This window comes from Chiroxiphia lanceolata, chromosome 2 (genome assembly GCF_009829145.1).
Source record: "Chiroxiphia lanceolata isolate bChiLan1 chromosome 2, bChiLan1.pri, whole genome shotgun sequence".
Taxonomy (NCBI): domain Eukaryota; kingdom Metazoa; phylum Chordata; class Aves; order Passeriformes; family Pipridae; genus Chiroxiphia; species Chiroxiphia lanceolata.
In genome coordinates this window covers 3,904,442-3,921,636 of record NC_045638.1, presented here as the reverse complement: position 1 = coordinate 3,921,636, position 17,195 = coordinate 3,904,442, and the positions used below count along the sequence as shown (strand labels likewise).

The window sequence follows — 17,195 nt, the reverse complement described above, 5'->3', positions numbered from 1 at the left end:
GCCTTTTCCCTTCTGTGAGCATTAAATTGTTCCCAGAATTTTTCATGTGAAGGAATACAAGAAGTGAGTGCTGACATCTACTTGGGCAATCAATCACAGGCATGTACAGTTAGTAAGGCAGAAATATGCCTTCCATCTAAATGACAGAAAAAATGGCTTATTAAAGAAATAAAAATTAGCAAAGGGAAAAGTGGGGTATGCATGTGACTAGAATAGTTGAAAAATCAACAATGTCAACAGAATTTTTATGAAAACATTATCATTTTAACATTTCTAAGTTCACAGTATCAGTCACCAGACTTCCTGTGAAATTGTAAGTTCCCCAAGCAAACTCTGCTAGGAATAAAGGGATTTTAAGTATGCATGTCTGGTCTTCCTAATATTCTAGACATTGTATTCATAGGTTGTTCTAGCTTGGTATGTTATCCTAAATAATTTCCTGTAATCTTTATTCATCATATTTCCTCCTGGTCTGACTCAGCCCACTGCTTATAGCAATTAATGCTGACAGATATGTGTACAGAAAGTGGTATTACAGAATTCCATTGAAGTAAACTACCTTATGGTTTCCCTGAAAAATCCCATCTCCTGCTGCCAAAATAGGTTTTAAACCCCTTTGTTACAAGAAACATATTTTAATACACACTTAGAGAGTCCCCAGTGCTGGAGGAATCTGAACTCGTGGTGGGCATCTGGACAGTAATATCCTGTTTCCTGTTGCCTAAATCACCCAGTATCTCATTTCCAAGGAAAAGCAAATTCTTTCTTAAAGGCAAAGTTGATACAAAAATCTTTGGCTTCCTCTCTTTTTATGGACCTTCCATTCTTACATTCCTGCCAAACATGGTGCCTCATTCCTGATTAGTGCTCTGAGCTTTTCATTTGTTACTTTCTTTGTTTTATTTGAGGGTTTTTGTGGGATATTGGGGTTTTTTTAGCAGTCTGGCTACAAACATGGCAAAACAGAGATTTTTGTGTCATCAGTCCACCAGCTGCAGGACAAAATAAGCAACACAGTCGCTGATGTGGTTTTCCATGTCACCCAGGGTTTTGTAAGCAAGGTCCTAGAGGTCCCTTAAGTTTGCCATGGTTGCTTCAACAGACCTCCCTCTTAGTCATAAGAAATTCATTTGGTGTCTGCATTAGGGATGCAGACTTCTGTGCCTGCTCAGCTGTAATTGTCAATAATTCATCAGCCTCTAAATGTGCGACAAATGTGCCTTTTCACCCATGAACGGTCTGAAAATCTTCATTTCCTCTCTCCCCCTTTCTGGTTCTTCGTTTTGTGCTCCTTTTGCCCCTTTACATTTAATGTGGGCAATTTATTCCTACTGTTGCATTCTGAAAGTCTTTCTTTTGCATTAATGACTTCTGTTTTGGCGAAGAACCGTTCTTTTTGAAGCCATTTGTATTTAAATTGAGTTGAGCCTCCGAAAAGAGGAAGCCACAGTTTCTACCTTATTTTAAGAAAACAAAAAAGGTGTTTCCCTTCCTAACTAACCTATTCCCACGGGTTTCCTGCTCCAGGTGCCGGGGTTCCTCAGTTCCAGCCGATTGCACTGAATGGTCGTATCCAGCTTCTCACAAACGGCTCCTTGCTGATTAAACATGTGTTGGAAGAAGACAGTGGATACTACCTGTGCAAGGTCAGCAATGATGTGGGAGCAGACGTCAGCAAGTCCATGTACCTCACTGTTAAAAGTAAGAATTAAACACTTCTCTGTGATCCAGATATTGCCATTGAGTGAAAAAGGCTTGTCTACTGCAACCTTAGTTTGGTGGGGAGGGAGGGCAGAGGTTGGCTTGGTTAGTTTTCGTTTTATTTTGGTCTTCAGCTGCATGGAAGTCAGTATGGTTAATTTTTTTTAGTAGAGGAAGAGAAGGGGACTTCGAGATGAAAAGGATTAACATCTCATTTCAAAAATATATATTTTCTGTGAGCTGCAGCTGGGTAATGAAGGGAAAGTAAAAAAAAAAAATTGTTGGTCGAGAGTAAAAACCAATAACAAAGGAGAAACACCGACAGCAACTGTTGCAAATCTTACAGTTTGAAGGAAATATAGATTAAAAAGTCCTTGATCAATCCTAAATATACCATAGATGCATACCATATGTACAACTACAATTACTAGAGGTAGATACTACAAGATATTATGACATCCTGTAAGATTTTATAGATACAGCCACAGCAGTCATTTTGACTTAGGCAGGTAATTTGCAGAAAATGCATCTAATTCAGTTGGATCTGGAGTGCTTTCACAACCTCGACCTGTCTGTGCTTTCCAGGCGTAAGGGGCAAAAGCAATCCAGTTTTCAAGTGGATGTTGGCTATGATCCCTTCAAACATCAGCATTGCTTAGAAAATAGAGGAAATACAATGCAAAAAAAAAAAGCCATTTAAGATAATGTAATTTCTCACTAGAGAAAAAAAAGAGACTATTGTCACCTCAGCATGCCAAAGGTTCCTGGATGACCTATCAGACCAGTATTGAAGGAGGTCACCAAGCCGTGCACATTCATGTTTGTAGGATTTCTGAAGATTGACTGAGTGCTTTGAAGTTCTGGGATGTCAATTAGCTTGAAAAAGGTTTGCCCTTGAAAGTACAAAGATGGGTTTTTTTCAGAAAGGAAGAAAAATCCAGTTTATTCTCTGTTGGAGAGTGTACTTGAGTCCATTAACGTTTAGGTTTAGCGGTTTTGTTTGTTGTTGAGAATGAATATCTAAATTATTTCAAAGGAAGACTGTCAACTTTGTTAGTTCTGCAAGCCCCAGTACCTCAGATGTCCTCTCCACAGTAATTTACCATAATGGCTTTGTCTTCTGAAAAATAGCATGATATCCCAACCTCTCCAGCAAGCATATTAAATCCATACTTTTTCTGTGGATCGGTAGAAGTTCCAGCTTCTGTGGTTTCCATAACTGGCCATTTTTTGGACCAAACCTTCATTGTAGCAGCAATGCAGTGCTGTAATATGCTACAGAAACCCAGCATTGCTCTGGTTGGCAGCTCTGCTCACTGCCTGTCTGATCACTGCATGCAGTTTCATGTGTGATAAAAGAGCATCCCTTATCAAATAAGAGCAGGAGCTTCCCTGGAGAGTCGGTTGCTGTTTGAATCTGATGAAAACCCCTCCGGCTCTGAGATAGCAGGAAAGCACATCTGTACCCCCTCACACACCCACCCTGACACAGCACAGCTCCCACCACGGCTGTTTGAGCAAATGCTGGTGGTGTTGGTGTGTGCAGAGAAGAGGCACAGCTTTAGCTTTTATCAAACACACATTAAGGAAAAGATGCTGTGAGAAAATGGGCCGTGGTGGCCCTCAGGTGTTGCTGGATCCTGGTGATGTGGTTGTGGCACGTAATACTTGCACCTGTTCACGTGGACTGACTCCAAAATGAGGGCCTGGATCTGCCTTTAATCTCTCTGGCACTGTATCTTGTCATTCATTGTTTTCTTTTTCCCTGTGATTCCTTTTCCCTCTCCCCACAAGCCTGTTCCTGGTCCCTGGTCCTCAGGCTTAGTCCTTCTTCCAGATAAAAACCTTGGACTTCCTTCATGAAACTCAGAGTGCTCTCAGTTAGTTGATCCTTCTCCACAAGGTTCCCCTAAATGCCTTCTTCAGTCAGCGGCAGAAGTTGAGGCCTGGCCCATGCAGTTGTTTATGGGTGCAAAGTTTGTAAGTAAGAAACAGCCTTCCAAAACATAAACAAAGATTAGCTTGTGGCTTCCTCCTTGTGACAAATTGGTTTCCCACCTTCCTTCAGTTTATGTGTGGGTTGTCTGTGAGCAGTAGCTGAAATCACCTGATGAAAAAGTAGGGTGAATTTAGTCATGATTATGGAACTCTCAGAAAGAAAAACATGGCAGCAGTGCCTTTACAGACGAATCCTTCACTTCTTCACAGTCCCTTGTGCCACAGGTACCTCATGTATGTGGTGCTAACCATGGATAGCATCACTGTGAACTTAAAAATAAACCCTCTTGTGCACAGGTGATTCTTCTCCTCCAAGTCTGATAAAAGTTTCTCCCTACTCTGTCAGTAACATTGCTGCATAAATTTTTACCTTTCATTGCTCCTGTTACAAATCTCTTCAATGAGCCAATGCTTTACTCTTCCAGAACTTCCAGTGTCACCTGGATCTAAACAAAAAAGATGTTGTCAAAAGAGAGTGGGCAAATTTTTGTTTGGGTAGTTCAGGACGGGACAGGATGAACATTGATCTAATGTGTTTCTATGACTCACTACCTCTACAATTGACAGACTTTTTTTGTAGTGAAAACCCATGTCAAGCTATAAACCACCTTGGCTTGCTCGACAAGACTCTTAATACCAAGAAGGAAATGGTAGTAATTCCAGATATGCGTTTATTTAGTGCCTCAGTGTTTGTTGTGTGACACCTTCGTGTCAGAGAGGCTGATCCAACATTTGAAAGGAGATTGTATGAGGAGGGAGTGCAGAGGAAAAAGATGAGAGGAAACGAAAGAGCTTCAGGAATACCAACAGAAATGGGAAGAGAGTGAGCTGCCAGTGTCAATGCTGGATCAGGAACCACAGGGCTAGAATAGCAGCCATGAAAGCAGAGAATATTCATTTAGCAGCTATTATTCTTCTCCCTTTCTTTTTGAGAAATGGACATAAACATCATGATCAGCTCATTTCTCTCATCTTCTGAATCAAGGATAAGTAGTTCTTGAATTGTGTGTTCAATAAGACATACAGTATTAGAAAGTTATGAGAGATCTGGAATAAGAAATCTAGTGCTGTCTTGAGAAATGACTCCTGGTGCTTGGGATGAGAAGACTTCTGAAGAATTTCTATAAAGGATAATGAGCCTTTAACATGAAGGGAAGAACTGAAATTATTTAAAGGTTGCCTGGGAGTCACAAGGGAAGAGATTCTGCTTGAAACGGACTGCCTGCCTGCCTTCATCTCAATAAATGTCACACTTCCTAATTCCACTTTAGTGGCTATATATAACATGATAGAATGGTATTCTGAACAAAACATACCTCCTGAAAAGCAGGCTTTCATTAAGGTATGTGTGTTCCTATGTAAATAATCTGTTGGAGGCAATCACATCAGCTCTGCCCCTTCTGAAATCCATCACTTGTTTTCACGACAGTGTGGAGCCCGACAAGTTTTAATCTGATCCTCCAAACCTTTCCAGCAAATCCTATCTGCCAACAAAACAGAGCTGCTTCATTCACTTTCCTCTCAAATATGCTTCTTAACTCTTGGCATTATGTGTGTTTAGTGCATAAACCTAAAGCTGTCAGTCAGATCCACAGCTCCTTCCAGCAGGAACATGCTAATCCCGGCTAATTCTTTAAATGCCAAGTTTCGCCACTTAAACATTTTTTTTAAAAAAAAACTTTTAAAATTGTTACCTATGACAAGAACTGGTGGAATAACAGAAGAGGCTGCTTGGGAAAGAGGGCCTGGTCACAGTTTAAAGTGAATCTGATGCCCTGTTCCTGCACTACCTTGTGCTTCTGCTACCCCTGCCTCCTTTGTAGTGCCACTCATCTGTGTTGTCCATGACCTCTTCCACACAAGATTTGTTTCCCACTATCTCCAGACAACTCTTGGAACAAAGAGACCTCAATCCCATAACTAGCTACTGTTGCACAAGAAATAAAATATAACAGTAGTTACAAACACAACCCTAAAAGATCCTTATGAATGGAGTTTCTGAGTCTCGTGAAGCTGTTTTTCTCCACTGCTTGTGGAGAACAGTTGTTCCACCATATGGCTGAAGCACTGCAGCATTTGTTTACTGAAATGGATGGAAATCTATGCCTGGCTTCCTTCATGGAACTTTATCTGAGCAGGATAAAGGCATCCTTTCCATGTGACCAGTCCAATGAGTTTGCTGTGCTACCACACCAGCAGCAAAGCCAGCAAGCTGTGATGAAGAACTCACTGTGCTCTGCTCACCAGGGTGCCTCTAAATGCTCCTTTCAGTCTTTAGGAAAATAATTCCTGGTTGAGAATGTGGGAATGTTGAGATCTGTCCAATTGCTACTTTTCCTTATGTAAAAAAATCCAATTTCTCCTTAAAATGCATATATTCCTCAAAATGCCACTAAGGGTAGCATTGCCTGTTCTACATTTGCAAAGATAGATTGTCCATGATATGTGGCAAAGGAAGCTAAAAATCACTGTCTCTAATACTTCGAAAAAGCACTTATAGAAAGGACAGCAGAAATGCAATGTCAAATTCACCTGAGCCCAGTTATTCTGATGTTTCCTAATCTGTATTTTTTCTACAGTAGGTGGTCTGTAAATACTGTTTTCTGTGGAAATCAAAACAAAGTCCCCTAGTCTGATTGTTCAGTCTGATTTAGTGTTTTCTTCTGATATTCCGCCATCTTTTTTATTTTTTTAAAGGCTTTTTCATTTATTTGATTCTTCATACTTATTTTGCAGTTATCTCAGGTAGAGTACATTTTTGCCCAGTGGACAAATCTGGCCAGAGTTGGTAAAAATCTCTATCTGGATGGCTTGCAAATGTGCTCAGAATGAAAGAGTGGGATAAAGGGATAGAAAACAAAAATTATTGCCTGTGAATTGACACTGCCGTTGAGTCCCAAAGAGTCCTTCCTGAAGATCTGGTGATCTGCCCTTGCCTAATTTTGCCCTTGCCCTCATGACACGCAGTTCCCCCTTTCACCACCTGTTTCTTGGCAAACAATGGCAAAAACTGTGTTAAATATGAGGATGTGAACAAACTGCTCAGCTCAGTTTAAACTCCAAGTCAGTAGTGACTTAAATGCTCCTTTATCTGTTTTGTGCCCCTGCCCCGGGGCAGGGGGGGGTTTGGAACAAGATGGTCTTTAAAGTCCCTTCCGACCCTGGTGATTCTGTGATTCTAGTTATTTATTTTCATTACATGCACAGCCTGAAAGATGCTGTAAAAGCTACTCTGAGTCTCGGGATCCCAAAAAAAAAATAAAAACTCCCGAGTCACGAGCGCTTCCTCTTGTCAGCGGAACGGCCCGTTTGGTTTTTTTTTTAAATAATTAGCTTCTCCCGGGATGAGGAACGAGCAGGTTCTGAGGAGTGCTGCTCCGTGCCTCCTCAGACCGTCGGCACAGCTTTGATTTAGGAACTGGCATCTTTAATCACCCATCATGTGTCATTACCCCGACGGGCGGCAGCAGCCCAGAGACACACGAGCTCCGATAAATCCGAGCTGGAAAAGCTCCGGAGCGCGATCCTTTGTTGGTTTTTTTTCCTTTACTGCAGATCAGCCGTCACAACAACACACCGCCTGTGGCAACGCAGGGAAATTAAACATGAAGTATGCTCAAGGTAGCTGGTAGAAAAGCTGGAATGCCCCCCTTTTTCCTTCCGTACATTCCAAAGCCTGTGGCAATTGGCTCCAACTGATGCTTTCTCTTGTAAGGTAATTGCCAGGTGCGCTGGAGTACAAATACTCAAGTGGTTTTGTATGCAAATCTTGGCAATTCTCTCAGTTAAAAAAATGAGGAGAGAGGTAAGGACTCCTTTCTTTTTTCTTTTTTTTTTTTCCCCAATATTTTTTCTGAGTGGATGCAAGAACAGAAAGTATTTACAGCCCTTTTTCTTTCCTTCAAGGCTGGTTGCACAGCAGTATTTCTAGCAGAAAAGTGAAACAGATTTTTCTCCACACGGGCTCTGCTGTATCTTTTCCATCTGTATCAACAGTGTCATATTTATTGCTCTTTTTTCTTTTTTTTTCTTTTTTTTTTTTTTTTAAATAGCTGCCTCCCTCAGCTTTATGTTGCCCAAAAGGATGCATGGGTGAGGTTTATTTTCAGAAGTTTTCCTTCTATTGAAATTTTTATAGTGGATGCAGGATCTTGAGGCTTTCCCGAAAAAATAACCAGTTTAACAAAGTTGTGATGATTTAGCCTTTCAAATACCTTCACATCTTCACATTTCCTAGAAGGGCTCATAACAGATAGGATTCTCAAGGTTGTGAATCACTGCTGCTTTATTTTCTCCCTTTACTGAACACAAGAAATATATAAACCACATATATTTTAACATGTTCTTCTTTCTCAGTATTAGTAATTCTCGTGTTAAATTATTACTTTATTCAGAGGTTTTACATGTCTCTCAGATTGCAATGAACTCTGTGTCCAGGTTTGGCCAACTGTGGTCAGGAGACAGTGACACAGAGATATTTCAGATCAAGGACTGCAGCTCCTCTGTCTCTGAACACGCTGAAACAAAACTTCAAAGTAATATCTACTCTGCTCTCCTCCTCCAGCTGAGAGGGTGGTGCTGCAGTGATTGATAGAAGCTGGACAGATAATCCATTTAAAATAACCATCATGAAGAAAGTACAAATTTCAGTTTATATATTTGGCACAATACTGCAAACTCCCTACTGTGCTAGAATGTAATAAATGGCAATCCTGAAAGGTTCTTAGCTGGGAGGAAATATACTGAAAATTATTCTTACTGGTAATTTGGAAGCTTGTTTTCTTGAAAGAGAATTTAAAACATGATTTCCGACTTAGACTTTTCTTCACATGAAATGAGAATGAATACTCTTCTGGAACACAAGATGGCCCAATAATCTTTTAAGAAAAATATATGATAGCAAGCATAGGACACTGGAGAGACACTATTTCAGGATTGCTCATCTTGGAATTACTCATTACTCATCTACCAGGTTTAGCCAGTTTCTCCTCCTCCTGATTTGGCAGGGCAGGTGGAACATGCTCAGATCTCTGATGTTCATTGTTTTCTCTTCCACCTCTGGCTGTGTGTCTTCTTCCTGGCTCTTCCACCCTGCCCCTCCTGGGCTTGGCACTGCCCCAAAGCCTTGTGTCAGGGAGTGGCAGAGGCCACCTGAGGGTGCAAGTCATGGCTCAACCCACAGCAGCTCAGCTGGAGCCCTTGGGTGGAACAGGTTTGTAGGGCACGCTCAGAGCATCACCCAGAACACATCAGTGGAGCACTGAGAGGCTGGAGATGGGGGTGTGGTGGCATTTAGAGGCTGTGGTGACATCAGTCAGATGGGCAGAGAAATAAGTGGGCAGAATCACAGCATCACAGAATCACAGGATGGGTCAGGTTGGAAGGATCCACACTGGGGTCATCCAGTCCCACCTCCCTGCTCCAGCAGGGCCATCCTGGAGCACATGGCACAGGATTGTGTCCAGATGGTTCTGGAATATCTCCAGCGAGGAGACTCCACACCCTCTCTGGTCTCTGTTCAGTGCTGGGTCACTGCCCAGCAAAGAAGTTCTTCCTCATGTCCAGGTGGAACTTCCTGGGCATCAGTTCTTGCCCGTTCCTCCTGTGCCAAGCAGAGCCTGGTCCATCTTCTACCCCCTCCCTGCAGACCCTACAGACCTGGGGGAGGTCCCCTCTCAGTGTCTGCTCTGGAGGCTGAACAGCCCCAGCTCCCTCAGCCTTTTCCTGGTCAGAGAGATGCTCCATCCCTTCAGCATCTTCACATCTTCCTCTGGACCTGCTCCAAGAGCTCCACGTCCCTCCTGTCCTGAGGAGGCCAGAACACAGTAATTAAATTTACCTCAGAAATTCTTGTCAGAACACACCAGTCTTAAAGCAAAAGAAACCAACCAACCAAACAAAAAAACTTTAAAAATTTTCCTGTCTGATGTTTTCTTAAAATTATGAAGTGGTTCTAAATCTCAAAGTCAGCTACACAAAACTGTGTCTTAATACAAATAGTGTTAGGACAGTGTTCTCATAGGTTATTTCTTTTTGCCTTTAATCCTTATGGTACAGGAGTAATGACTAAACACTAACCATGCCCAGAATTCACTAGTGATGTTTACTGATTTATCCAGAATCAAATTGATTTCAAATGCAGCATGGATACAGGTACACAGTCTTGGTTTTTCTTGAATATTTACCTTCAGGGGCATTAAATGCATGGAGTGTATACATTTACCTGGATTTTCATGCTATTAAACCTAACAGTTTTTCAGAGTAACATTTTAAAATGCAGATGCTGCTGGGAATATTCCACTTGTGGGCTGGGAGCTGTTTGCAGTGTGTTTGCTGGGTTTAATGTTGGCTTCTGGGGGAGGAAGGGAATTCATGATCTGTTGCTGCTTGGTTTTATATTTGCAACGTCATCAAAAGTTGGGCCTATGTCTTGCTAACAAAGATTAAATAAACTTAAATCAAGAGAACATTGTAAAGCAATAATGGGATGGAAATTAATTTACTGGGTCTTTTCCAGTAAAAGGCCTGTGATCAGAAGGTTATTATTGAATGTTGTCACAGAATCTGCATGAAGATTATAATTTTTCGATTTATTTATTTATTATGGCTCATTGTTTATCCTTATCTTTAATTTGATGTAAAAAAGCCCCTAAATTTTGCATTACAATGAAAGAAAAAGGTAATGAGTTATAATAAAAATAATAAAAAGTATTTCACAGTATCTTAAGAGATATGAAAGATATAAACTACATTTGAGTATCAAGTGACACAGATGCCAAAAGTTACATCCATTTTTCTATATAATTCTCCTGCAGTAAAAGAAGACTATAAAAAAAGGTAGTTTATATGCAAATATTTTGTGCATTGGATAAGAGTTTATTTCTTTTAAAATATAATATCAAATGTTGCTATTAGTCAACCATGATCTTTTACAACTGCTTCCATCAGTGCAATTTTAAGCCTTTTTTAAGGAAAGCAATTTTGCCTTCAAACATAAAGAGTCATTTTTTCATAGTACTTTCTTTTTGGCTTCAAAATAGTTTTGGGTTTTTTTCAAGAATTGCATGATGGTTTTGTTCACATCCCTCTGTGAAAATCCTGCAGTGGTGCTCAGTATGAAAATATGAACTCCCATCCACGTTGTTCAGATATTTGGTGTGTGATGCTTGAACATATTTTGCTTTTATGTTTCTTGGGAAAAAAAAGAGAAGGAAGTGCCGACTTATGGCCATTGATTCCTGGGTGTCTTCACAGTATAGATCCCTAAATAAACATGGCTCCATTTTTAGATAAATCTTATTAGAATCCTGCAGGGTTAAGGAATGAATCAACTTGGTCTGTCAAACCAGGAGATAATGAAAGAATGAGCTCTTACTGTTGGCCTAATTACTTATGATTAATCTAACCCCATCCTTTCTTTTTTTTTTTTAATCTGCCTCCATCAGACCACAGCATAATTAGTCTTACATTCAATTTTTGGTTTTGGTTTTCCATTCAGAGTTAGAATATTTGATCCTGTAGGAATGGTGTTGTCCGGGCACTGTGTATGTTTGTGATAACAATTTTACCTTCTCTGTCATCAGTTATTGGGTGCTTGGCTTCCTCCTGGCAAATTCCTGCCCCTGGGAAGGCAATGTTGTGTAATTGTGTGGATTTAATGTCATATAATTGTATGGATGCCGGTGAGCAAATTCAGAAAGCAGAAATGATACTTCAGGGAGGGAATAAATTTTATGGTTTCAGCTACAGTCCTTGACTTCTGAAGCACTTTTTTCCTTTAAAATTCTGATGTGTTGACAGAGGAAATGTGTGCCACATGTAGTGGCAATGACATTTAAACTCCCTGCTTTTAAAACTGAAACTTCTGTAGAGAGTTTCTCTTCTTCATTTTGCAAAGTATCATGTGATGCCATTATGCTGTAAAAGATCTCTTGATTTTTTTTGAGCTAAAGGCCTCAGTTACCAATATTTCTGTGTCCCCATGTCCGTGAACATGTGAGAATTCACATCATAGTAATATAGAATTATAGAATCATAGAATGGCTTGACTTAAGTGATTTGGTGAAATTTAATTCCTAAAAAAAAAAAAAAAAGCATCCTAAATATTATGTTCCTAAAACCATTTTGTCATTCTTAAAGCAGAACCCTGATTTATAGAAATAATGTGCACACAGTTGTCTTGATCAATGATGTGCTGAAGGATGCTTAGCAAAGCAGATGGCTCTTTAGGAAATTAAACATATGTTTAACATGAGTTGGTGTGGGGTTTTGTTGTTGGTGTCTTAAAATTTGGCATAAACTTTTTAAGAAAAAGTCCTCCAGCAAATGTTTTGTGCCTTTGGAAATTGATATTAAAGCAGGAACTGATGTCAGTAGCTGGCTTGCAGTCAGCACTGCAAGTTCTCTCAGTTCCGTTTCCCTATTCTGAATTTCTCTTGTATTGGTTAAAATAAACTCTTAAATCACATCATCAGCGACCTAACAAGAACATTTTTCCACTAATAGACTTGTCATATTGATAGGTAAGTGCCTGGAAAACAATCCTATTCGCTCACTTCCATCTCTTTCCTTGCAAAGGACAAAGGTTTTTGAAGGCTCAAATGTCATTTCTGGAAATAAAGTGACATAAACTTGTGATCACAAAGTGAGGAGACAGAAAAAAGGGCTATTACATAAGTGCATTTCGTTGCAAATCATCAGAGCAGTAGAAAAAAAGCATCTGTTAGACTATTACTTTTTCCCCTGGCTTTTAATTTCTAGTTATTGATTTTGGTAATTGCACACACGTACGGGCACAATGGGGCAGCAGGATCTCGCTTCTGTGGTCTTATCTCAAAACTGGCTTTTAAAATAAGTGCCCATTACTGTAAGTGCTCCACGTGCAGTGCTCTGCTGTATTTTTGTCCTGGTTACAATGCAGCTCAACTGTTGCATTTACAACTAGTATAAGCTGGCTCCTTGCCATGCTCTCACAGCCATAAAACCCCTACTTTCAGCAAGGAAAATCTCCTGCCATCAGATTTTTTTAAGTGGTGGCTTGCCAAGCTGAAATAGGGAAGAACAGGCTTTTCATAAGTGGTTGCATGTTGTTGTGGAAAATCCAATTACCCCTTGCTAAATGCCCAGATCTAAGGTTTAAATAAGAGCTAAATGAAGTGCCCGAGCTTTTAAGGAAAATGGGAATGCACCTAAGCGGTGAGGAAGACCATTGCAGGGAGCACAGCAATCCGGGATGCCCTGAGGAGTTTTGCTGATTCCCAGACGGTTCCCAGACCTATTTCAAGGAACTCACCAGTGGAGAGACAGATGTGAACGAGGACTTTTGAGTTTTGTTTGCAAATAATGAAAATAACACATTGCACAGAGGTGTTGACTCTCTCCCTCTGGGGTCTTAAGCCTTTCAGCATTGAAGACCCCCCAAAAATGCTTGAAAAGCTATTAAAAATCTGAGTTACCATGGCTTTGCTGATACACAGCAAGTTCTTCAGATGTTGCACTTAAACTGTGTATTTATGTTCTTTTATACATATAATATGTATAAAATACACGCTTTCTTCTGCAATTCTCAGGTTATTTCTGCTTTTGCTGATTTTTCTCTCATATTCCAGTGGCCACATTGCTTGGCTGCATTACTGTAAATCTCTCACCTTGATACTTTTTCTGAAGCAAGAGTTGACTTTTTGCAACTTGGTTAAAATCACTTTTAAAAGCAGGGAACAAATGAAACCCAAAACACAAACCTGAAACAAATTTTGCTTCAGCTCCTGAGTTTGACTAAGCAAGCTGAACAGGGGAAATGTAGGAGCTTTAGAAGCACCAGGGGTTTAACTTGGAGCCATCCAGGGATATTTTCACTTGGAAACCACAGGAGTTAGAGTACTTTTAAGGGATATATCATATACTTCCAGCTTGCTGATGCCGAGGCAGCTTAGCAGAGCATTAGCCTGTTTCTCATGCAGGGTGGTGTAAACTAACCCAGGGAATGTTTCAAATATGCTGGAATGTGAGTGACCTCGAGGAGTTACACTCTCACACAAAAGTAAATTGCTTTCATACCCAGAAAAGGGAAAGTAATACTGTATGAACTGTTATAACACCACCTAACTGGTTGAAGTCTGGGAGAATCTGTGCTCTTTGTTGCCTCTCCTCATAAATCCAGTGGGTTTTTTTTCCTCGAGTACCACTGGGTACCTATACAGACATATTTGTCATTGTTGAGATAAGGTTCTGGAGGGAGTTCCTTAATTCTTGTACTCCAAAGAAAATTAAGATATGGACTCTGCACCCATTTAATTTGGATTACTTCATGCTTAGTAAAGAGAGTGAGGGCTTTTCAGAGCCTTTGTGCAAGTCACATAATGATTCTCAAGTCTGGCATCCTCTGGGTGCACCATGTAATGTCTTCCCAGCAAAAAATTGCCTGTTTGCTTTAAATTCAGTTTATTCTTTTAACTCCTTTAAAGGTCTTGCCTTGCCTTGCCTTCCCCTCCCTTCCCTTCCCTTTTTAATTTCTTAATACACTGAAACCCCACTTTTATGTCTCTGTAGGGGCCAGGAGAGAATAAAAACTCATTAAATCAGCAGAGGACTTTGCATGGAAAAAGCCAACATGATTCCTCAGAGTATGAGGATGAACACAATTTTAAATATGAGTCTTTTATAGTCACCTGTCTGCATTGTTTCCATGGATGTGCATACACATACAAAAATATGAATAATGCATAGAAAAGTAACTTCATGGCACCACTTGACATATTATTTCCACTGAGTGTTTTCAGGAAAAATATGTTTTCCAGCCAAATTTTGTGCAGCATTAATTGCCAAGACAATCTGCTTAGCATTTGAAAGGTATAGGTCTCATCTCCTTGGAATAATCTTTAATCAGCATGTTTACCTCCAACTGTTGAGTCAAGTCAGACTTCTAAATTTACACTAAGCTCTGACATCCCTGTTTTGAATATGTGCAAGTTTTCCAATTGTTTTTGCTTTTCCAAAATGAAGCCTCTGATGTACTTGCAATAGAAACACTTAATATATATTCCCTGACTGCTTCTGCAACTCCACTGATTTTGTATGGGTATATAGGTTTTATTTCTCCTTTAGGAAGCATTTTCTTTTAAGTTAATGTTATAAATGATGTTATAATAAATAATTATAAAAATATTGCAATTAGCAAATTAAGTAATATATGAATTGTAGGCTTTGACTCATAAAAGATTCATGTAGACCAAGACTGTGAATTTCCAAGTCTTATATTTTGCATGGAAGAAAAAGCACATTTGATTCTGAATCAGGGGGTTTGTTTAGGAAGAACAATCATACTTTACTTGTTTTTAATTAGATCACAATATTTTTGGAAGACAAGAGCAGAGGTATGGAACATACATGTACAGATACAGGTGCAACAGGTTTTTGAGGTAGAGAGAATGACTTCTGAGTGTTAACTCCTTTGTTATGTCTCCTACATCAACTGGTGTTAATAGTGTTTCTAATTTTCTAGTCCAGAAATTCTGATTTTGCATTTCTTGACTTTTAAAAGTATTTTTTTTGTTTACTTCATGAAATTACATGTTGTTGTTTTATTAACTTTAATTAAAAAATCAAAAGTCACTGAAGTAGATGCAGTGATGATAATTCTGGGGTTACAGCGTCAGAAGGGCTACTAAGCACGTACATATTTAGTGTTTCAAGGCTCAGAGCAAAGTTAATGGTGCATTTAAATAATTATTTATGCAATTTGCTCATAATCCATATGCTCACTGTATAGAAACACCATGTAAGAGGCAACTGAAGTCAAAGAGATTGACTTTATACGTGAAACAGCTGGACAGGAGAGGTGTGCTTGGGTGTCCCAGTGTTCTCCTCCAGTGCCACAGGAAGAGAGAAGGAACCAACAGAAGGCAGCAGTATCTCTCAAAAAAAAACCCCAAGTTTATTGATTTTATTTTTCAGGAACGTATCCCACCACCCCTGTTCTGGAAAAGCCCAGCTAGTGCTTTGTGAGTCTTTGAACCCCAGTCAAAATCTGTGCTTTGAAAAATGCCTGCTCGTGGTTCCCCAGCTCCCTCCTTGTCCTGTTTTAATCTTCCTGAAGGATCCAGCATGATCCAGCCATCCTCAGTTGTAGCTTTTCCACACTGTTTCTATTTTCAAACATCTTCACAGGGCTCCAGTCTCATCCTAATTCCTTTATACATATTGTAGGCAGTTTTCCTGAGGGCCCGATCTGTGGCAGGTTGGAAATTTCATTCACTCCCAGCTGGTTTTTTTTGTGGCTGTTCCTCTATGCAAATACCTCCATGAAAATATTTTGTGTGCCTGCACACAGCCTTCTGAAAAGCCAAGTAACACACAAAAAAGTCCATGTGCAATTTGTGTAGCCTTAAGGGAGAAGAGTGGATTATCAGGCTTGAAAGCAAATTTTGGGGGGTCTAGATATACCTGTTTTCTCAGGAAGCTCTAAGCAGTGAGGAGCAGAATTGAGTTTGTAGTGACATTACACCTAAACCATTGTGTGACTTATAACAGGACATTGAACTGTCAAATATATTGGCAAAGATCTGGTGGCAAAAATAGATTGTATTTTACTTGGCCAAGAGGTTGTGCATTTTAACAGTGAGGGATAGAAACTATTAAGCTATAGTTATATAAACTGCAGTTATATGAATTTTAAAAAGCAAGGTCCTACCCTGGGTTGTGGGAATCCCAGGCACACCTACGAATTGGGCAGAGAAGTGATTGAGACCAGGACTTGGGTGTGATGGGTGATGAAAAAGTCAACATGAGCTGGCCATGTGCTCTGGCAGCCCAGAAACCAACTGTGTTCCTGGGCTGCATCCAAAGCAGGGTGGGCAGCAGCTGAGGGGGGGATTCTGCCCCTCTGCCCCACTCAGGTGAGACCCCACTGCAGAGCTGCCTCAAGCCCTGGGGTCCTCAACACAGAAGGACATGGAACTGTTGGACCAAGTCCAGAGAAGGTCACGAAATTGGTGAGGGGATTGGAGCACCTCCCTTTTGGAGACAGGCAGAGAATGTTGGAGCTGTTCAGCCTGCAGAAGAGAAGGTTGTGTGGAGACCTCACAGCACCTTCCAGTATCTGAAGGGGCCCACAAGGAACTTAGGAAGGGATTTTTCATCAGGAACTGCAGTGACAGGAGTAATGGGTTCACACTGGAACAGAGGAAAAAAAGATATTAGGAAGGCATTCTTCCCTGTGAGAGTGGGGAGGCCCTGGCACAGGTTGCCCACAGAAGCTGTGGCAGCCCCTGGATCCCTGGAGGTGTCCAAGGCCAGGTTGGACGGGGGTTGGAGCAACCTGGGCTACTGAAAGGTATCCCTGTCCAGGGAGCTGGAACTGGATGGTCTTTAATGCCCCTTCCAACCCAAACCATTCTGTAATTCTTACATAAGGACTCTTCACATGTCTGAACTGCCTTTAGGACAGTTTTCTTCCTTTGTGACAGGCAGACAAGGACGTAGGAAGCGTGTTTCCTGTC

At 40.5% G+C, this 17,195-nt stretch overlaps 1 protein-coding gene across 2 annotated transcripts in view; it reads left to right on the top strand.

Annotated features, from left to right (window-relative positions):
* DSCAM (DS cell adhesion molecule) overlaps window positions 1–17,195 on the top strand; it is a 448,565-nt gene that overhangs the window by 300,887 nt on the left and 130,483 nt on the right. For both annotated transcript variants that reach the window (XM_032678156.1, XM_032678157.1), the window contains one exon: window positions 1,528–1,701. In XM_032678156.1, coding sequence (XP_032534047.1) covers window positions 1,528–1,701 — 174 coding nt within the window. The remainder of the gene's footprint in view (window positions 1–1,527; window positions 1,702–17,195) is intronic.